This window comes from Elephas maximus, chromosome 12, assembly GCF_024166365.1.
Source record: "Elephas maximus indicus isolate mEleMax1 chromosome 12, mEleMax1 primary haplotype, whole genome shotgun sequence".
In the NCBI taxonomy this organism is placed as follows: domain Eukaryota; kingdom Metazoa; phylum Chordata; class Mammalia; order Proboscidea; family Elephantidae; genus Elephas; species Elephas maximus.
The window spans coordinates 45,537,882-45,561,317 of NC_064830.1; the positions used below are offsets into that span (position 1 = coordinate 45,537,882).

The 23,436-nt window shown below is 42.5% G+C and overlaps 1 protein-coding gene across 1 annotated transcript; it reads left to right on the plus strand.

Annotated features, from left to right (window-relative positions):
- The first annotated feature begins 17,208 nt into the window (after window positions 1–17,208).
- On the plus strand, window positions 17,209–22,861 carry TCF23 (transcription factor 23). The gene is made up of 3 exons (XM_049904679.1): window positions 17,209–17,559; window positions 18,229–18,471; window positions 20,420–22,861. Exons 1-3 carry the CDS (start codon window positions 17,338–17,340, stop codon window positions 20,597–20,599), a joined length of 645 nt encoding a protein of 214 aa, XP_049760636.1. The 5' UTR covers window positions 17,209–17,337; the 3' UTR covers window positions 20,600–22,861.
- The last annotated feature ends 575 nt before the right edge of the window (window positions 22,862–23,436 follow it).

The following is a 23,436-nucleotide window of genomic DNA, read 5'->3' on the forward strand; positions in this document are numbered from 1 at the left end:
TAGTAGCCTATTTGGCTATATCAAAACTAAATAAAGCAAGAAACTAGGACACAGTGAGCAAACAAAATAAATTAATACAATAACTTGTAGATGAATCAGAGACAACAGTCGATATCAAATCACATAAAGAAGCAAACCATGATTACTTCAACAGACTCCCAAAACAGAGAATCCAAGGCTATCCCAGATAAAGATGTATTCCTGGAATTACCAGATATAGAATACAAAAGATTAATATACAGAACTCTTTGAGACATCAGGAACGAGATCAGGCAACAAACAGAAAAAGCCAAGGAACACACAGATAAAACAGTTGAAGAAATTAAGAAGATTATTCAAGAACATAATGAAAAATTTAATAAACTGCAAGAATCCATAGAGAGATAAAAATTCAGAAGATTGACTATAAAATTACAGAATTAGACAACTCAATAGAAAGTCAGGGGAGCAGAACTGTGGAAATGGAATGCAGAATTAGTAAGATTGAAGATTAAACTCTTGGCAACAATATATTCGAAGAAAAATCAGATAAAAGAATTTAAAAAATGAAGAAACCCTAAGAATCATGTGGGACTCTATCAAGAAAAACAACCTGCGAGTGATTGGAGTACCAGAACAGGGAGGGATAACCGAAAATACAGAGAGAATTGTTGAAGATTTGTTGGCAGAAAACTTCCCTGGTAGTGTGAAAGATGAAAGGACATCTATCCAAGATGCTCATCGAACCCCATACAAGGTAGATCCCAAAAGAAAGTCGCCAAGACATATTACAATCAAACTTGCCAAAGCCAAAGATAAAGAGAAAATTTTAAGAGCGGCCAGAGATAAGTGAAAAGTGACCTACAAAGGAGGATCAATAAGAATAAGTTTGGACTACTCGGCAGAAACCAGGCAGGCAAGAGGCAATGGGATGATATATATAAAGCATTGAAAGAGAAAAGTTGCCAGCCAAGAATCATATATCCAGCAAAACTGTCTCTCAAATATGAAGGCAAAATTAAGACATCTCCAGATAAAGACAAGCTTAGGGAGTTTGCAAAAACCAAACCAAAAGTACAAGAAATACTAAAGAGAATTCTCTGGTTAGAAAATCAATATGTCAGATATCAACTCAACACTAGAACATAGAACAAAGCAACCAGATATCAACTCAGATTGGAAATCACAAATTTAAATCAAGATAAAAAATGCTCAAAACAGGTCATCTTTTATATATGTCATTATATAAAAGATGACAATATTAAATCAATAAAGAGGGACTAAATAAAGCAGGCATAGATCTTCTATATGGAGAGGAAATCAAGGCGACATAGGGAGATACAAGCTAGGTTTAAACTTAGAAAAATAGGGGTAAATATTAAGGTAACCACAAAGAAGACTAACAATCCTACACTTCACAATAAAAAACAAGAAAAACATAAAGACTCAGAAAAAACAAATTCAACTACAATGAAAAAGAGGAATATACACTTTACAAAGAAAAACTCAGCACAATAAAGTAAGTGGAAAAATGACACTGTCAACAACACACAAAAAAAGGCATCAAAATGACAGCACTAAACTCATACCTATCTATAATCACGCTGAATGTAAATGGACTAAATGGGCCAATAAAGAGACAGAGAGTTGCAGAATGGATTAAAAAAACACAATCCATCTATATGCTGCCTACAAGGGACACATGTTAGACTTAAAGACACAAACAAACTAAAACTCAAAGGATGGAAAAAATACATCAAGGAAACAACAATCAAAAAAGAGCAGGAGTGGCAATATTAATTTCTGACAAAACAGACTTCAGACTTAGATCTACCATAAAGGATAAGGAAGGACACTACATAATGATTAAAGGGACAATATACCAGGAGGATATTATCATATTAAATATTTATGCACCCAAAGACAGGGCTTCAAGATACATAAAACAAACTCTAACACCATTGAAAAGTGACATAGATAGCTCCACAATAATAGTAGGAGACTTCAACACACCACTTTCAGTGAAGGACAGAACATCCAGAAAGAAGCTCAAAAAGGACACGGAAGATCTAAATGCCACAATTAACCAACTTCACCTCATAGACATATACAGAACACTCCACCCGACAGCATCCAAGTATAGTTTATTTTCCAGTGCACATGGAACATTCTCTAGAATAGAGCACATATTAGGCCATAAAGCAAGCCTTAACAGAATCCAAAATATTGAAATATTACAAAGCATCTTCTCTGACCATAAAGCGATAAAAATTCAATAGCAGAAAAATCAGGGAAAAGAAATCAAACATATGGAAATTGAACAACACTTTGCTCAAAAACGATTGAATTATAGAACAAATTAAGTACGGAATAAAGAAATTCATAGACTCCAAAGAGAATGAAAGCACTTCGTATCAGAACCTTTGGGACACAGTGAAAGCAGTGCTCAGAGTTCAATTTATATCAATAAATGCACACATACAAAAAGAAGAAAGGGCCAAAATCAAAGAATTATCCCTACAACTTGGATGAATAGAAAGAGAGCAACAAAAGAAACCTTCAGGCACCAGAAGAACGCAAATAATAAAAATTAGAGCAGAATTAAATGAAATAGAAAACAGAAAAACAATTGAAAGAGTTAACAAGACCAAAAGCTGGTTCATTGAAAAGATTAACAAAATCGATAAACTACTGGCCAGACTGACAAAAGGAAAACAGGAGACGAAGCAAATAACCCAAATAAGAAATGAGATGGGTGATATCATAACAGACCCAACTGAAATTAAAAGAATCATAACAGAGTATTATGAAAAGTTGTACTTTAACAAATTTGCAAACCTAGTTTTTAGTTTTTTTTAGAGGAAATGGACAAATTTCTAGAAACACACTACCTACCTAAACTAACACGAACAGAGGCAGAACAACCAAATAAACATACAACGAAAGAAGAGATTGAAAAAATAATAATAAAAAAAAAAGAACTCACAACAAAGAAAAGCACTGGTCCTGATGGGTTCATTGGAGAATTCTACCAAACTTTCAGAGAAGAATTAACACCACTACTACTAAAGGTATTTCAGAGCACAGAAAAGGATGGAATACTCCCAAACTCATTCTATGTAGCCAGCATAACCCTGATACCAAAACCAGGTAAAGACACCACAAAAAAAGAAAATTACAGACCAATATCGGGGTTTTTTTGGATCCCTCTTGAACTTAGATGCAAAAATCCTCAACAAAATTCTAGCCAATAGAATTAAACAATATATCAAAAAAATAATTCACCACGACCAAGTAGGATTCATACCAGGTATGCAAGGATGGTTCAATATTAGAAAAACAATCAATGTAATCCATCACATAAATAAAACAAAAGACAAGAACCACACAATCTTATCAATTGATGCAGAAAAGGCATTTGAGAAAGTCCAACACCCATTCATGATTAAAAACTCTCAGCAAAATAGGAATAGAAGGAAAATTCCTAAACATTATAAAAGGCATTTATACAAAGCCAACAGCCAACATCATCCTAAATGGAGAGAGACTGAATCCATTCCCACTGAGAGCAGGAACCAGACAAGGATGCCCTTTATCACCACTCTTATTCAACATTGTGCTGTAGGTCCTGGCCAGAGCTATTAGGCTAGATACAGAAATAAAGAGCATCCAAATTGGGAAAGAAGAAGTAAAAGTACCTCTGTTTGCAAATGACATGATCTTACACACAGAAAAACTTAAAGAACCCTCCAGAAAGCTATTGAAACTAAGAGTTCAGTAGAGTATGAGGATACAAGATAAACATACATAAAGCAGTTGGATTCCTCTACACCAACAAAGAGAGCAACAAAGAGGAAATCACCAAATCAATACCATTTATGGTAGCCCCTAAGAAGATAAAATACTTAGGAATAAATCTAACCAGAGATGTAAAAGACCTGTACAAAGAAAACTACAAAACACTAGTGCAGGAAACCAAAAGAGACTTCCATAAATAGAAAAACATACCTTGCTCATGGATAAGAAGACTCAACATTGTAAGAATATATATTCTGCCAAAAACCATCTATAGATACAATGCAATCCCCATCCAAATACCAGTGACATTTTTTAATGAGATGGTGAAACAAATTACCAACTTCATATGAAACGGAAAGAGGCCCTGGATAAGTAAAGCATTACTGAAAAAGAAGAACAAAGTGGGAAGCCTCACACTATCTGATTTTAGAGCATATTAAAAAAACTACTTTTTTAGTTTTTTTTTATACTGCCATGGTAGTCAAAACAGCCTCGTACTGGTACAACAACAGATACATAGACCAATGGAACAGAATTGAGAACCCAGATATAAATCCATCCACATATGAGCAGCTGATATTTGACAAAGGCCCAAATCTGTTAAATGGGGGAAAAGACAGCCTCTTTAAAAAATGGTGCTGGCATAACTGGATGTCCATCTGCAAAAAAATGAAACAAGACCCATACCTCACTCCATGCACAAAAACCAACTGAAAATGGATCAAAGACCTACATATAAAATCTAAAATGATAAAGATCATGGAAGAAAAAATAGAGACAATGTTAGGAGCCCTAATACATGGCATAAACAGTATATAAAACATTACTAACAATGCAGAAGAGAAACTAGATAACTGGGAGCTCCTAAAAATCAAACACCTGTGCTCATTCAAAGACTTCACCAAAAGAGTAAAAAGATTACCTACAGATTGGTGAAAAGTTTTTAGCTATGACATTTCCGATCAGCGTCTGATCTCTAAAATCTACGTGTTACTGCAAAAACTCAACAACAAAAAGACAACCCAACTTAAAAAATGGGCAAAGGATATGAACAGGCGCTTCACTAAAGAAGACATTCAGGTAGCTAGCAGATACACAAGGAAATGCTCACGATCATTAGCCATTAAAGAAATGCAAATCAAAACTACAATGAGATTCCATCTCACTCCAACAATGCCTGCATTAATCCAAAAAACACAAAATAATAAATGTTGGAGAGGTTGTGGAGATACTGGAACACTTCTACACTGCTGGTGGGAATGTAAAATGGTACAACCACTTTGGAAATCAATTTGGTGCTTCCTTAAAAAACTAGAAATAGATTTACCATAAGATTCAGCAACCCCACTCCTTGGAATATATCCTAGAGAAGTAAGAGCCGTCACATGAACAGATATATGCACACCCGTGTTCATTGCAGCACTGTTTACCATAGCAAAAAGATGGAAGCAACGAAGGTGCCCATCAACGGATGAATGGATAAATAAATTATGGTATATTCACACAGTGGAATACTGTGCATCAGTAAAGAACAATGATGAATCTGTGAAACATTTCATAACACAGGAATCTGGAAGGCATTATGCTGAGTGAAATTAGTCAGTTGCAAAAGGACAAATATTGTATGAGACCACTATTATAAGAACTCAAGAAATAGTTTAAACAGAGAAGAAAATATTCTTTGTTGGTTATGAAAGGGGGAAGTTAGGAAGGGAGAGAGAGGAGGATTCACAAATTAGATAGACAAGAACTAATTTAGGTGAAGGGAAGTGCAACACACAATACAGAAGAGGTTAGAACAACTAGACTAAACCAAAAGCAAAGAAGTTTCCTGAATAAACTAAACTCTTCAAAGGCCAGCGTAGCAGGCGAGGGAGTTTAGGGACCATGATTTCAGGGGAGATCTAGGTCAACTGGCATTACAAAATCTGTTAACGTTCTGCATCCCACTTTGGACAGTAGCCTCTGGGGTCTTAAACGCTAGCAAGCGGCCATCTAAGATGCATTAATTGGTCTGAGTCCAGCTGGAGCAAAGGAGAATGAAGAACACCAAAGACACAAGGTAATTATGAGCCCAAGAGACAGAAAAGGCCACATCGACCAGAGACTACAGCAGCCCGAGACCAGAAGAACTAGATAGTACCCAGCTACATCCAATGTCTCCTCTGGCAGGGAACATAAAAAAGAACCCCTGAGGGAGCAGGAGAGCAGTGGGATGCAAACCCCAAATTCTTGTAAAAAGACCAGACTTAATGGTCTGACTGAAACTGGAAGGACCCTGGTGGTCACGGTCCCCAGACCTTCTGTTAGCCCGAGACAGGAACCATTCCCAAAGCCAACTCTTCAGACAGGGATTGGACTGGACTACGGGATAGAAAATGATACTGGTGAAGAGTGAGCAACTTGGATCAAGTAGGCACATGAGACTACGTTGGCATCTCCTGTCTGGAGGGAAGATGGGAGGGCAAAGGGCGTCAGAAGTTGGCCGAATGGACGTGAAAAGAGAGAGTGGAGGGAAGGAGTGTGCTGTCTCATTGGGGGAGAGCAATTAGGAGTATATAGCAAGATGTATATAAGTTTTTGTATGAGAGACTGACTTGATTTGTAAACTTTCACTTAAAGCACAATAAAAATTTAAGAAAAAAAAAGGAAGAAATTAAACATGGCTAACAGATTTTACAACTCGAGGCGGTGTCACTCCCCGCCTCTCTGGCTGTAGTACACTGCAAAGGACATCAACAGGAAGATACAGGGGTGGCCCAAGGCCACCAAACGGGCAACATAGAAGCCAAATGAGCCGCGAGAACTGGGATCCCAGTAGTAGTGGCTGATTGTAGCTTGCTATTAGCTACAGAAGACCTTTATAGTTGCAAAAATAGGGGTCGGACAGGGGAGAAACAACTGATGAGGCTTAGAGGAGTAAAAGGGTAGAGAGCAAGAAGAATGAAGAGAAAATAAAAAGGTGAGAAGGAAGTAGAAAGGTAGAGAAGAAAGGGAGGGATGGCTCCAGACTGGACTGTCCTGGGTTTCCGGGAAAAACCTAAATGTAAATATACTGATTTATTCTGCCACTGGATCAGGTTTTAAAGCCTTGTGAGCAGCTGGCCCTGCAGGACTTGTCACTCTGTATGGTCCCTCTCAATATTACAAAAAAAGAGATAAGATCTTCTTGGCAGCATAAGAGGAGACTAAGCACCAGGAATATGTTCCAGAAAAAGATTGCAAGAAAAAGGTAAACTGGACTATTTGAAGCCCACCGGGCCAAGCTTTGCAAGAAGACCTAATTAGCATGGGCTAAGACCCTTCCCTTGGTTCTCTGTTCAGGACTAGGGTTGTACCTCAAACCAAACTTAAGGTAAGCCTTTTTGAGCTTAGGTATGGGGGTTCCCTTCTTCCTAACTTGTGGGAGGGCTTCATTACTCTGGGTCCTGAGGATACCTTGGAGGCTAGAGACATGCACAAATCTAGCTTGCTATTAAGCAATATTTGTATTCTGTGGCAGGGGTGCTTGACTCTCTTTATAGGTACACGACGTGACAGACTCTTCCACATCCTGAAGTCTCTCTCTCTGTGTCAAGACCTGGAGCACTATAGACCCAGCAGGAGAACAAACCCCTGGCATTATAATCAAGATCCCCAAAAAGGGAGCGTGGATCTACCACTCTAGCATCCAGCCAGCTTCTACTCATGATACTGACTAACAAGCCCTGCAGAACAGTGAGAATTGGCAAGACAATAATAATTGAAAAAGTCAGGTTTCAGAAGATTTAAAGTGGTAGACAATCATGCCGGTTGATTGTCATCCCTTGGCAATTGTGCAGGTTGTTATTTATGACTTTGTTCAAGTTTACCACCTATATGCGGCCTTATATCCTGCTTATTTATTTCCTATGTCTCTCTAGAAGAAAAACAGGGCCCCCAGAATGGCAGGATAATTATCTCATAAACACCTCAAATGCTCTCCACTTAAAAGATCACTGGGTCTGCTTCACCCCCCCTACCAGAACTAAAGACAATGTATAGGCAGTTCTGGTCCAGGTACCCCCACCTACTAAAAATACCACTAGATTCCTCATGTGATGGGTCTCCCCTGGGCCCATTTTTCATTAATTACATTAGGGACTTTGTCCAACAGACTATCCAGGGTCTCACTGACTCCACTGCTAAAACCCCAGACATCTGGAATGAGATCCCCAGACATCTGGAATGAGATCTCCAGACTAATTTGACCAACCAAGTCTGTTACATGGGGATACCTACCGAGAGAAGAGATCCAAGAATTTCCCAAGAACTTTTTATTTGCTCCTTGACTATTGCTTGCCCAACCACATGGGGCCTACACCCCCGGGCACACTCATTTATCTCCGAAACACATTTACAATGCCAGAAGAAAAAAAAAATACCAAAGCCCCAAGTGCTGAGTGTGTTAACCTGGGCTTTGTTGTCACTGGCCCCTAACTTGTGGAGTGGCACTTGGCTCAAATGAGCTGGTGCCACCCTTTGTGGCTGTGCCATCACTGAATCTTTGTGTGCCCCCAGTGGATGTGTCTGAGTGTGTGGGTCTGACTCCTGCCTGGGTGACCGCAGCCCGGCTTGACATTGTCCTGGCTGTGGATGGACAGCTTCTTACATTGGCCCTGTCAAAACTACTGATCAATGTTCCCTAGGATTTTTGTTTCTCTCAGGCACCAGTGTCTGCATGTACTGGGTCTCCGGGTGTACCGCAGGTTGTAGACTAAAGAGGGCACTGGGTTTAATCCTAACTGGGGCAGGTACAGTAATAGGACTCCTGGCGCCTTGCTGAGGACTTGAGTCTCTCCGTAGTAAATGGCTACACAAGTTCAACCAAGGCACAGCTTCACAAGATAACAGAGATATAATAAAGGCAGCAATCCCAAACTTAACATGGTGTCTTCCCCTGGTAAGATCCTTGGCCATGGTTGTCCTGCTGCTTGTATTCAGGCCTTGTTTGTTTAACCTTTTAATAAAGTTTGTGTCTTCCAGGCTTCAAAAGTTCCATCTGCAGATGATGCTGTGACAGGAATATCACTCCATCACCCCCGAGCAGGTTCCAGCTAGAGCCCAGTTCTAAGCTAGCACCCCAGCCAGCAGGAAGAAGCGACAGAAGATGAGATTTTCAGCCCTAAACCCCTTTTAAGATTAAAAGGAACCTGTTAAGAGTGAGGATTGAAGCCTCCGCTGCTGAGACTTCCCCTTGCTCCAGTGTGGTTCCCCGTCCCCTTCGCAGCCCACCAAGCCACAGCTTCTGTGTTTTGGCCCGACCGTGCTGTGGCTCTATCCACAGTTTGAATTTGGTGCCAGAATTCTGCTCATGTGCAAACCAAGATTTTGGCACATGCATAGGACCTGAAGAGCTGTGTCCTCAATCTTTCCTTGGACCTGAATATCACTGACATGATTCAATATCTGGACCTGCAAATGTGGACATGGGAGGGCTAAGGGCAGAGAGTTCCAGGCACCAAACTTGGAAATAAAAAGCCTTCCAGCCCCCTCAGACAGCGGGCACGTGGCCTTATGGTCGCTGGACCCCTGCGTTGCTCCTTGTCTGTGCAGACAATAAATTTCCACTTTCTGTTTCCCTTGCAACTGGTGGTGTGAAGTCTGTCTTATTTCGATTGGCTAATAGGACAGGACAAGGACCCTCATTTGGTTACAGTCTCAGTTGGTATTCCCATCAGTTTCTGCAGCCTTGTTTTTTGCCAATGTCTTCAGTGTGGACCTCTTCCCTCAGTACCATCGGTTCTTGATCGTATGCTACCTCCTGAAATGGTTGAATGTCGACCAATTCTTTTTGGTATAGCGATTCTGTGTATTCCATCTTCTTTTGATGGTTTCTGTGTTGTTTAATATTTTCCCCATAGAATTCTTTAGTATTGCAACTCGAGGCTTGAAATTTTTCTTCAGTGTGAGAAATACTGAGATGTGTTCTTACCTTTTGGTTTTCTAACTCCAAGTCTTTGCATATTTCATTATAATACTTTATTTTGTCTACTCAAGCCGCCCTTTGAAATCTGTTCAGCTCTTTTACTTCATTATTTCTTCTTTTTGCTTTATCTACTCTATGTTCAAGAGCAAGTTTCAGAGTCTCTTCTGATGTCCATTTTGGTCTTTCCTTCCTGTCTTTTTAATGATCTTCTGCTTTCTTGATGATCTCAAGAATAGATTTGACATGTTGAACGCTAATGACAGACCTGCCTGGGAGTCAGAAAGACATTTGATATCATGGCCTCAGAACAATGGAAGTTGGGTAAATTAATAAATTAATTGTCTAATGGTACCAAACTAAGAGAATGTGTTTCATTCATCTCACTAAAAATACTCAAAATACTGTTGGGCAAAGCGGCATTTTTTTCTGAGCAGTGCTAGGATGAATATTACCAGCTTTGCTTCTGTGACTGTTCTTACTCCTCCAAAGTTGATTGACACATTCTCTCAAACTAGTTACTTTGGAGACTTGCTGCATGGGAACTAAAATTTGCATATATATGCTCTGTGAGTTGCTTTTGCAGTTCAGCAATGAGAAGACTATCTACTTACCTTACCCCCAAGTGCTTATCAGTATCTAAATATAGTACCTGAGTACTTCCTGCATACAATTTTCCCCATTAATCTTTTTTTTTCTTCTAATAATTTTTTTATTGTGGTGAAAATATATACACCAAAACATTCACCTGCACAACTTCTACATTTACAATTTAATGCCATTGATTACATTTTTCTTGTTGTACCACCATTATCGCTGTCCTTTTTCAAAATATTCCACCACCATTAACATAAACCCAATGCCCCCCAAACAAAAGCTCTCCCTTTCCCCCTCCCTCCCACCCTCTGGTAACTGTTAATAATCTTTGGTTTCTATAATTTTGCTTATTTTATATAAATAAGATCATGCAGTATTTGTTCTTTTGCAACTGACTTATTTCCCTCAGCATAATGTTTTCAAAGTTCGTGTTATGGTTCCACTGTTCTGATGTTGTGCTATGCATTGGAACTTCATTTCTCTTTACAGCTGCATAATATTCTGTTGTATGTGTATACCACATTTTGTTTATCCAGTCACCTGTTGATGGACATTTTGGTTGTTTCTACCTTTTGGCTATTGTGAAAAGTGCTCCAATGAGTCCACATTAATCTTCATTTCTTATTTTGTAAATGAGTTTTCTAGCATGAAGATTACAATAATCCCCATGTATTTTGACTTCATCAAGACTTTTGATCAGTGTGATTGTTGAAAGAGAAAATTGTGAACCAGATTGACAGATGGTTGAACCAGTATTGTTTTTGTTTTTTCCTTTTCATCCTTTGTTGTTCTAAGTATACAAAAAATACACAAATAAATTCCATTATACACAATACAAATAACATAGAAGTATACAGAGTGAAATTTAAAATTCTGCCTTGATATTCTTCCTATTTAAACTTTCCCCAGGGATATTCACTGTTTGTCCTCTGTTTCTGAATGTAGATATTATATTTAATATCTTGAGTTTATTAATTATAATTCAGTATCTCTGCTTATTTTTATCTTCTTAGCCAATTAGTTTCTGAAAGGAGTGTGTTAAAATCAAGTACAATTGTTGATTTTTCTATTTCTCCTTGCATTTCTGTCAGTCTTTGCTGGATGTGTTTCTGAGACTGTGTTATTACATGCAAATATGTTTATGATGGTTAAATTTTCTTTTTCTGTTATTCTTGTTATTATTTAGCCAAGGACAATAAAATTTAAAGACAAACCAATCCAGCTTTCTTCTCAAAAAGATGGAAAATGAACAATAGGGCGAAGTCGAAAGAAATATAACAAGGAAGAAAATAAAAACAATAATGACAAAATTAATGAAATCAAGACAAAAAGAAGTATTAGCAAAAACCAAAGGCTGGTCTTTGAAAAGATTGATTGGCTAGGTATATTTCTGACAACACTGAACAGGAATAAAGACAGAGTTGGGTGCAAACAAAAAAAAAGGGGTAATAAATAGAAGGTTCCCATCTGAGGCTGGAAGTAGTGAAAGACTTTGTGTACATATTTGAAAACTATGGAGGCCTGGTGGAGCAGTGGTTAAGAGCTTGGCTGCTAACCAAAAGGTCAACAGTTCAAATCCACCAGCCACACTTTGGAAACCCTATGAGGCAGTTTTACTCTGTCCTGTAGGGTTGCTATGAGTCAGAATCAACTCAACAGCAATGGTGGGTTTAATGGGTTTAAAACTATCATACGTACTAACAAAAAGGGCATACATTAAACATTTTGGAAAGGTTGCCTGTGATGGGAGAGAATAATGGGACTGGAATAAAAGGGAATAGATGGAACAAAAAAAGGAAGGAAGGAAAGTTAACGAGAGGCCCTGTGTGTACCAAAGATGACAAAGTACTATGAATTGAGGTGTATTTTAATTCTCTGTATCTATAGTAAAAAAAAAAAAAAATTGTGTGTGCATCTTTTCAGTCTCCTTTCTATATATTCACATAAGCACATAAACCTTTACACTTTCATCTTTTGCTTTTTTGGTGTTTTTTTACCTGACTGGGATCTTATACATATTGATCTACATTTAGGTTTTTCATTTAACCATGTACCATTCATGTCAGTAAACAAGTCTGTCTTATTCTTTTTATCACTGCACAATATTCCATAGTATGCCAAAACGTATTTAATCACTTCCCTATTGATGGCCATTCAGGTTGTTTTATCTCTCTTTCTTTGTTCCTTTCTCTCTGATTAGCTGGATTTCTCTATCACTATAATTGACCTTTGTTTCTCTGTCCTTTCTGTACTTTACGTATCCTTGTCTTCCCTGGAATTCAAGATTGAAGGGCAAGGGACATGGAAAATGAATTCTGCTGGAGGGAGATGTTGTCACTTGAGTGCAGGCAGGGCTACTATGGAAGATTCCTGATTCCTTTAGCCTACCTGTAGCTCCCCCACACATCTGTCAGTTTGTTGTACCGTGGTGGCTTTCCTGTTACTGTGATGTTGGAAGCTGTGGCACTGGTATTTAAAATACCAGCAGGGCCACCCATGGTGGACAGGTTTCACCTGAGCTTCCAGACTAAGACAGACTAGGAAAAGGGACCTAGTAGTAGTCTACTTCTGAAAAAATTAGCCAGTGTAAACATTATGAATAGCAGTGAAACATTGTGAGCCCCTCAGCTTGGAAGGCACTCAAAATACGACTCAGGACCTTCGTTTGCTGATGTGGCATGACTCAAAATGAGAAGAAACAGCTGCAAACATCCATTGATAATCAGAACATGGAATGTACAAAGTATGAATCTAGGAAAATTGAAAGTCGTCAAAAATGAAACGGAATGCATAAAGATTGATATCCTAGGCATTAGTGAGTTGAAATGGGCTAGTATTGGCCATTTTGAATTGGATAATCATGCAGTATACTATGCTAGGAATAACAAAGAGGAATGGTGTCGTGTTCATCAACAAAAAGAACATTTCAAGATCTATCCTGAGGTACAACACTGTTAGTGATAAAATAATATCCATATACCCACAAGAAAGACCAGTTAATACAAGTATTATTCAAATTTATGCACCAACCACTAATGTCAAAGATGAAGAAATTGAAGATTTTTACCAACTTCTGCAGTCTGAAATTGATCAAATATGCAATCAAGATGCATTGATAATTACTGGTAATTGGAATGCAAAAGTTGGAAACAAGAAGAAACAGTAATTGGAAAATGAGGCCTTGGTGATAGAAATGACATTGGAGATTGCATGATGAAATATTGCAAGGCCAATGACTTTTTCATTGCAAATACCTTTTTTCACCAATATAAACAGCAACTATATACATGGACCTCATCTTATGGAATGCACAGGAATCAAATCAACTACATCTGTGGAAAGGGATAATGGAAAAGTTTAATATCAGTCAGAACAAGGCCAGGGGCTGTCTGTGGAACAGACCATCAATTGTTCATACGCAAGTTGAAGTTGAAGTTGAAGAACATTAGAACAAGTCCACAAGAGCCAAAGTATGACCTTGAATATATTTCACCTGAATTTAAAGAGCATCTCAAGAACAGATTTGACTGATTAAACACTAATGACCAAAGACCAGACAAATTGTGGAATGACATCAAGGACATCATACATGACGAAAACAAGAGGCCATTAAAAAGACAGGAGAGAAGAAAAGACCAAAATGGATGTCAGAAGAGACTCTGAAACTTGTTCTTGAACATAGAATAGCCAAAGTGAAAGGGAGAAATAAATGATAGAGTAAAAGAGCTGAACAGAAGATTTTAAAGGGCAGCTTGAGAAGACGAAGTAAAATAATGAAATGTGCAAAGACCAAAGACCTAGAGTTAGAAAACCAAAGGCAAGAACACATTCGGCATTTCTCAAGCTGAAAGAACTGAACGGAAAATTCAAGTCTTGAGTTGTAATATTGGAGGATTCTACAGGGAAAGTATTAAACAACACAGGAATGAAAGGAATACACAAAGTCACTGTACCGAAAAGGATTGGTCGATATGATCAAGAACCAATGGTATTGAAGGAAGAAGTCCAAGCTGCACTAAAGGCATTGACAAAAAACGAGACTCCAGGAATTGACAGAATACCAGTTGAGGTGTTTCAACAAATGGATGCAGTGCCAGAAGCGCTCACTCATCTATGTCAAGAAATTTGGAAGACAGCTACCTGGCCAAACAACTGGAAGAGATCCATATTTGTGCCCATTCCAAAGAAAGGTGATCCAACAGAATGTGGAAATTATCAAACAATATCATTAATATCACACACAAGTAAAATTATGCTGAAGATAATTCAAAAGCAATGGCAGCAGTACATCAACAGAGAACTTCCAGAAAGTCAAGCTGAATTCAGAAGCGGAAACAGAACAAAGGATATCATTGCTGGATGGATCTTGGCTGAAAGCAGAGAATACCGGAAAGATATTTACCTGTGTTTTATTGACTATGCAAAGGCATTCGACTATGTGAATCATAAATTATGGATAGCTTCGGGAAGAATGGGAATTCCAAAACACTTAATTGTGCTCATGAGGAACCCGCACATAGACCAAGAGGCAGTCTTTCAAATAGAATAGGGGATACTGTATCATCTAAAATCAGGAAAAGTATGTGTCAGGATCTCATCGTTTCACCATACTTATTCAATCTGTATGCTGTCCAAAAAGCTGGACTAGCTGGACTATATGAAGAAGAATGGGGATCAGGATTGGAGGAAGACTCATTAACAACCTTTGATATGCAGATGACACAAGCTTGCTTGCTGAAAGTGAAGAGGACTTGAAGCACTTACTGATAAAGATCAAAGACTACAACCTTCAGTATGGATTACACCTTAACATAAAGAAACAAAAATCCTCACAACTGGATCAATAAGTAACATCACGATAAACGGAGAAAAGATTGACGTTGTCAAGGATTTCGTTTTACTTGGACCCACAATCAAAGCCCGTGGAAGCAGCAGTCAAGGAATCAAACGAAGCATTGCATTGGGCAAATCTGCTACAAAAGACCTCTTTAACGTGTTAAAAAGCACAGATGTCACGTTAAGGACTAAGGTGAGCCTGACCCCAGCTGTGGTATTTTCAGTCGCCTCATATAAGCCGGACAATGAATAAAGAAGATCGAAGAAGAATTAATACCTTTGAATTATGGTGTTGACAAAGAGTATTGAATATTCCATGGACTACCAGAAGAACAAACAAATCTGTCTTGGAAGAAGTACAGCCAGGATTCTCCTTAGAAGCAAGGATGATGAGACTTCATCTCACATACTTTGTACATATTATCAGGAGTGACCAGTCCCTGGAGAAGGACATCATCCTTGGTAAAGTAGAGGGTCAGCAAAAAAGAGGAAGACCCTCAACGAGCTGGATTGACACAGTGGCTGCAACAATGGGCTCAAGCAGAACAACAATAGTGAGTATGGCACAGGACCAGGCAGTGTTTTATTCTGTTGTACTGACTCAGAACTGACTCAATGGCACCTAACAGCAACATAATAATCTATAACTAACTTTATGGAGGACATGATGCAACTCAGCAAACATCATGGTCTTTGCCTTCAAAGACTTGACATCTAGCATGGGAACAGACACATGAGTAACCTATGGTAGGTAAAACAACACTCAGGTAAGAACCAGAGTGAAGGGTAGCTTTCCAAGTCTGCTGTTCATGAAGAGACTTGTACAACGGACTTTTAAGGATTGACTTTAAAGTATAGAGATGGCGATACTCCCCAAATTAACTTGCTGATAAAATGAAATCCCACTCAAAACATCAGTTGATTTTTTTAGGAATGCAATGAACTTTTTCTAAAATCTACATGGAAAATAAGGGTCCAGAAATAACTAAGTCAATCCTGAAAAATAAGTTGCCTAGTTTCTATCCCATGCCATACTTAGCAGATGTTTGACACTGGGACATTGGGCAAGTTATGTCACCTCCCAATACCTCAGTTTCTCTATCTGTAAAATGAAGATGTAAGAGTTTTTTTTTTTTTTCTTTCAAGGTTGTTCTGAAGAATAAATGAGATAATATATACACCAAAAAAAAAAAAAAACCCACTGCCATCGAGTTGATTCTGACTCAAAGCGACCCTATAGGGCAGAGTAGAACTGCCCCATAGAGTTTCCAAGGAGCACCTGGCAGATTCCAATTGCTGACCTTTTGGTTAGCAGCGGTAGAACATAACCACCACGCAATGAGGGTTTTGAAGATAATATATAGATAAGAATAAATAATACATATACATAAGATTAAATAAAATAATGCATATAGATAAGAATAAATGAAATAATACATTTAGATGAATAAATGAGATAATACATTAGCACAGTGCCTGCTACATTGCGATCTATGAAGGTGAACTGTTAGGAACCAAGTCAGGAAGAGAAAGCAATCAAACAGGGCGAGGTGGGCTTTGACTCTGTGAGGTTTGAAAAAGTCCTCACAAGTAGAGGGCATAGCCAAAGGATGGGTAGCACTCACCAGGCGGAGCTGGAGGAAGGGATTCTGGGAGGATGGAAAGGGAAAAGAAAAAGCACGGGTGTTGGAAGGTGGGGAATGGCGCCCTGGGCTGAAAGGCCATGTTGGCAAAGGGCGGGGAAGGATGTTCAGGAATGTGTGCAGAGAGGCTTCTGGGCACAGAATGAAGTTGAAGAACCCCTCCTCCTTGTTGTCACCCTGCCCTTTCCCTGGACTTCAGCCTCAAAGCTGAAGTCACAGGTCCCCCACAGGACCACTGTCAGGGTCAGGCATGGCTCTGTGAAGGAGCTCCCTTCCGACCCACCCTCTGGCCTTCTTCCGCATGGATGTCTTCCCAGGGCTTGGCCACTCCCAGCATGCAGCCTCCCCACCCCACAGCCTGGTTACTGGTGGGAGGATTTTCGTGGGGGCTGTGCCTGGTGGGCAGTTTTCCCAGAGCTTCCTCTGATATAGACATTGCTGGCTGGATGACCAGGCTGGCCCAGCTAGCTTGAGCCCAAGGGCTTCCTCAGGCACAGGGTTCCTGTTCCGTGGCTGCAGCACATACTCCAGCGGTGTGGCATGTCACAGAGGGAGGCCAGAGGGACGCCAGCAATGCCAGGAGTAGGGCATAGTAGCTCTAAGGTCAAACCTCGGGTGCTGCCAGGCATTGGCAGGAAGAGGAGCCGCCTGAGCAGAACAAAGCAGGACCTGTGGGAAGAGACAAGCTGGAGCAACCAAAGGTGGAGTAGAGTTGCCCCTAGCCCTCCAGGGGCCAGGGCCAGGAGCCTGACTTGTGGAAGGGTGAGGAAATGCTGGACTTGGGGAGGGCGCTGGGGAAGGAGGGCAAGGTGTCTCTACAGAGGACAAAGTCTCACTTGGTGTTAAGTTTCCACCCAGGAGAGGAGATACTGTCCCTTTAGGCTCCATTCTTGGGGTGGTTGGCATAAATCATAGCTAGTTTTAATCATAACATAGAGCTCCATTCTCTTGATGAGAAAACTGAGGCCCAGAGGGGTGATGTGAGTTTCCCAAGGTCCCACAGCAACAGTCAGCGGCAGGGCTGGGACTTGGGCCTCTATGTTTGAACCTCTAGCAAAATGCCCTTTCCTCTAATACTGCCGTCCTTCATTTTGGAGACTTCGTTGGGTCAAGGGTCAACCTGACAACCCAAGGCGCAGCTCTGTGCTCCTCTGGGCACTTGGATGAGCAGGATTCAGACTTGGATGGAGCGAGGCTATAGGAGGGCATAGAGGAATATTAGAAAAGCACTGCACTAGACAAGCCAAGCTTTGCCTTCCTGTTGCCATCTGACCAGAGGCAAGGCCTTTCCTTGGCTGTAAAACAGGGAAGGGCTGAGAGTGGGACAGAGAGGGGCTGAGGGCCTCTGGCAGACTTCACACCAGAATACTCTTAGAAACCGGGGCAGACGGTGGTCCGTCTCAGAGCCACTCACCGGGGTCCTCTCTGCAGAGTGAGGCCAGCCCTGAGAACGCTGCGCGGGAGCGGAGCCGGGTGAGGACGCTGCGCCAGGCCTTCCTGGCCCTGCAGGCCACTCTGCCTGCTGTGCCACCTAACACCAAGCTCTCCAAGCTGGACGTGCTGGTGCTGGCCACCAGCTACATAGCCCACCTCACCCGCAGTCTTGGCCATGAGTTGCCCGGCCCCGCCTGGCCACCCTTCCTGCGTGGACTCTGCTACTTGCACCCTCTCAAGGTAGGCCATGGCCTGGGGACTTGGAGTGGGGGGATCTTAATGCCAAAAGCCTTGGGGAAGGGGCCTTGGGATGGATGGATACTGGACCTGGGCAGAGCTGACATGGAAACCAGCTGCTTCCTGCTCTCTCAGAGGGCGAGGAGCCAGGCAGCCTGTTGGTGCTGGGCTGGCCCTCTGTTTCTCATGGGATCGGAGTGAGGTGGCTGGAAAAGGCTTCCTGGGAATGTGGTCCCTCCAAGAGGAGGGGAGTGGGGGTGGCGGTGAGGGGCACACTTCCAGCCCCCACTCTTTCTGGTCCTGCATGTACCCACAGTCTAGTCCCACAAACTGTGATCTAACTTTCCTGAATCTTAGTTTTATTATATGTAAAATGCGAGATAATAAAACGAGCCTTACTTCTCTTCCAGAGTATGAAATGAGCTCATGAATGAAGGATATAATTAACAATAATCACCATCACCGATTATAACTGACATTAATTGGGTGCTAAGGATATGTCGGAAACCCCGGTGGCGTAGTGGTTAGGTGCTACGGCTGTTAACCAAGAGGTTGGCAGTTTGAATCCACCAGGTGCTCCTTGGAAACTCTACGGGGCAGTTCTACTCTGTCCCATAGAGTCGCTATGAGTCGGAATCGACTCGATGGCAGTGGGTTTGGTACAGATACGTAAGGAGCCCTGGTGGTGCAGTGGTTAAGAGCTCAGCTGCTAACCGAAAGGTCAGCAGTTTGAATCTACCAGTTGCTCCTTGGAAACCGTATGGGGCAGTTCTGCTCTGTGTGTGAGAATTGACTCGATGGCAACAGGCTTTATTTTTATATTTAAAGATATGCCAGCAGCTATGCTAAGTGCTTTAGTGGTTTTTTCTCTTCTAATCCTCACAAAAGCTAAATAAGGGCCATTTTACAGATGAAGAAACTGAAGCTTAGGGAGATAGAATGAATGCGGTTTGAACCCAGGGAGGTCTGACTTCAGACTCCACGCTCACAGCCACTAACAAGGGCTGGGAGATGGAACAGTAAGTTGCTGCTTGAGGAGAATAGCTATGTTATAAAGGAAGGGCCATCTTTGCCCTCTGACAATAATATTGTAATGGATTTAACTTTATTAGTATGGAGGATACTTTTTACCACCCTCCTCCCTTATATATTTGAAATGTCTTGAAACTCAAGATTCTTTTCTCTTCCGTGCAAATACAGCTGAAATTCAAGAGTTTGAGACTAAATGGGGCCAACTCTGAAATGCTGGTTCTGTGCCTGGTGCAGTGGCCCTGGGCTGGGCAGAGTAGTTTCCTTAGCTAAAAAGCAGCAACCAAAGAAGGTGATCAATCAGTATGTCGAAGAATGAACAAATGAGGGGCCAGGTGAGGTCTAGAACTCTGCAGATTGGTGAGTAGGGTAGTAGGCCAGGGAGCAGTGCCCCCTGGGCCCCCACGTGGAGTTCTGCCAGAGAGGAGGGCAGACCTCAGGGCAGAGCCAGCCTGGCGTTCCTGGGACTGCTGGAAGGAGGGGAAATCCTTGGAGGACCCGGCTCAGAGAGATCAGGCAGCACTGACGCAGATCTTGGGGCTTGGCAGTGATCAAGAGAGTGAATCAGGGTCACTCAGTGTCAGAGGAGCCTCTCCTTCCTGAGCTCCACTGCTCTCCCCATTTCCCAGCCTCTGGCTGTTTACCACTCTGTCCAGGCCACCTGAGCTCTTGCCACCTCCCTCCCACTGTGTGGGAGCTCCTCTCCGGGCTTTCATCCCCTGAGACGGCTCCTCCTGGGCCTCATAGCCAGGCTCAAGGTGGTTAGGAGAACACGTGGGGTATGGGCCAGAGAGCATTGATGCAGAACCGCGGTGACTGTTGGCAGGCACAGGGAGGGATGCTGAGTTTTGGTGTCAAGATTCTGGATGACAGGGGGCTGCAATAGTGAGCATGTCTTATTTCCCATCCCCATGTTTTGCAGAAATGGCCGATGCGCTTTCGTCTCTATGCTGGAGGCCTGGGGTGCTCTGGCCTTGGCTCCACCACAGCCATCACCTCGGGCCAAAGAAAAAGGGATGCAGAGGTCGAGCCCCCCGTCTCTGCAGAGGAAGACGCTCTGCCTCCCACCAGGCCACTCTCTCCACCTCTTGGTGACAAATGATCATCACACTTGCCCGTCTTTCCCAGACTCCAACTCAAACTTAGAGACCTGGGTTTTCTACCAGGCCCTACCTGTCTTTGCTCTGACTCTCAGCCATCGAACCTGACCTGCGCTCAGCTTCCAAGTTTCAGCACATGGTCCAGGCAGGCAGTGGGTGCTGGGAGTACGTGGGGGCTTGTCTGTGATTGACAGTCCTCAGAGAAGCACTGGGATGGACATACATACCCCAGTGGCTCTTCTGTGGCAGCTAGAAGGGAGTTGGAGAGAGAGGGGTTTGATTGGGTTTGAAGTTGAGTTGGGCACCCCCACTCACTTGTCTCCACTGAGCTCTGGAGAAAGCAGAAAGATAGAAGCTACTGCATGAATGCAGAGGTGGGAGCCTATGATGGCAGCAGCTCAGGGTGCTGACAAGAAAGCCAGGGGCCAGATAGGCTCTTAGCAGCTGGAAGTCTGAACAGAGCTGGGCTGGGGCCACACAGCCAGAGGGAAAACTGATCAAGGGATATACTCTTATTTATCTCTTAGAGCTGCTTAACCAAAACCAAAACCAAACCTGTTGCCACTGAGTCAATTCAACTCATAGCGATCCTACAGGACAGAGTTGAACTGCCCCATAGGGTTTCCAAGGAGCGGCTGGTGGATTTGAACTGGCAACCTTTTGATTAGCAGCCAAGCTCTTACTAAAGGTCAAAGGGGCAGCCAGGCAGCCAGGATTCGTGTCTCTCCGTCATGGGTCTCTCCAGCTGCCCCTCATCGCTACGTTTCCTTCACCCTGGGCCCTGCGCCCTTCCACCTTTTACTTGACAGGAGTTATATTTGCAGGTTCAGCCATAAAGTTTACATTGCTTACATTCCAGTTTCCAGAGAAAATTTTAGATAGTCCCAGCTGCCTAGTTTGAGAAGATCTGATCCCAGAGGCAGCTCTGCTTTAACTGTACCCAGCAGGTCTCTGTGAGTCAGAATCGTCTCAAAGGCAACAGGTTTTACTGTTAGCAGCAACTTAAAGCCTTTCACATGAAGGATATTGAGAGCTTCAACCACACCCTCAAAAGACCTTAAAAGGAGAGGATGTATCTTTTTCCAGGGGATGATAATTACAGTCTTCTCTTTCTATTCTGTTAGAAACCTAACCTCAAGGAAAAACAAATAGGCCAGACTTCAGTGTGTTCCTTATATGATTTTTGCCTAAGGTTTCATTGACTGGAGTTAGTTCTAGAATCTACCTACGTGTTAACTCCCTAGGACCAGCTCCTCCCCACAGGCATTGTACCCCAGGTTCTCCCTCAGTCTTGCCCCAGCTTGCCAGCAATCTGATAGAGCTTTCATGGAACTGTCTCTGGCCCTCAAGAAATCATTTGAGGAAGAATTACAGAGCCTACACATACTGAAAGTAACTTTCCAGGCCAGGCACAGCTTAACACCTGGTACCTGAACTGCAGACTGAGAAAAACCAGAACCGGTTGCCGTCCAGTCAATTCTGACTCGTGGCAACCCTATGGGTGTTAGAGTAGGACTGTGTTCCATAAGGTTTTCAATGGCTTATTTTTTGGAAGCAGATTGCTGGGCCTTTCTTCTGAGGTGCCTCTGAGTGGATTGGAACCACCAAGCTTTCAGTTAACAGCTGAGCACTTTAACCGTTTACACCACCCAGGAACACCCCAGATTTTGTAGGAACCAACTTTTTGTTAAACTTCAGCACCTCAGAGAGGGATGGGTCAACAAGGCAGACTAGAATCCCACAGGGACATCTTCAGACAGAAGCCACCGTCAGAAGGGCATGAGAATAGAGGAGGTTCTGGGCAGGCTGGGCGTGGATGGGGGTCTGGGTTCTGGCATGATGAACTGTGGTTCCACCACAGGGCCGGCCAGGACAGCAGGAGAAATGGGGCTGAGGAGTGACTCAGCCAGTTGGGGTGGAGAGAGAAAAGGAGAAACAGAACGTCCCAGGCCTGTGCTGCACGGGATGTGGGAGGGCAGCTGGATTGTGGCTAGGAGCCATGAGAAGGCCTCCCCCTGGGGCTGAACCCATAAATCTGCCTGGGACCAAGTATCTGCTGAGGGACCCTGGAGAGCTTGGCCAGAGCTGCTTCTGGGCAACTAGAGAATCTGAGCACAGTATTCCTCACAAGACCATAAAAGTCCAGCTCAAATGTTCTATTTTTAAAGGCTGGCAGTCTTCCTGGTTGGGTTCAAGGGTAGGAGGAAGAAAGAGCAGATGAGTTTCCTCCTGAATTGGTGGCATCCAATCTTTTACTGGGGATGAAGGGAAAACTAGCCTTCAGTGGGGGGGGGGGGGGGTGGCAGGGGGGGGGCTGATAGCTGAATAGACTTTGGCTTGAAGTTTGCCCTGCCCTGCCCAGTTCAGACTCAAGCCCTTGCTGAGTCATATCAGACCCCTTGGGGATGACCACATTACCCTGGTAGAGAAAATAAGCAGGGCAAAATAAAGATAAAGCTGGTAGAGGGGCTGGGGGAGGGAGAGTCCCCTTAATACAAGTTTTTAAGGCAGCTTCAGGTTCTTTCCAAGCAGAGTTGGTTTCCTTGGTGCCCAGGACAGTCCTGCGGGGTCCAGAGGCCATCTTCTCCAGCCTAAGGCAGCCAGCACAGTCAGGCCAAGGAACAAAAGGCTGCGAGGGGGCTGAAGGAGCCAGTGGAAGGAGCAGAGGGTGACTGGGACTAACCAGAGGAGGGACTGGGCCCCTCCCTCCTTGACAAGCATAAGGCTGCCCTTGAAGAAATGCCAGTACAGAAACTGGGATCCACAAAGGAACAAGAACCAGGAGTAACCCTCTTTGTCTCCACAACGGAGGAAAGAAAATATCTGTTCACTGGAAGAC

Bases quoted from the DNA above. Each gene is read 5' to 3' on its own strand.
- TCF23 (XM_049904679.1), top strand. From the start codon at position 17,338: ATGTCACAGAGGGAGGCCAGAGGGACGCCAGCAATGCCAGGAGTAGGG. The intron at 17,560-18,228 runs GTGAGGAAATGC...TCCTCTCTGCAG, and splicing joins GGAGCCTGACTTGTGGAAGG to AGTGAGGCCAGCCCTGAGAA. The intron at 18,472-20,419 runs GTAGGCCATGGC...CATGTTTTGCAG, and splicing joins GCTACTTGCACCCTCTCAAG to AAATGGCCGATGCGCTTTCG.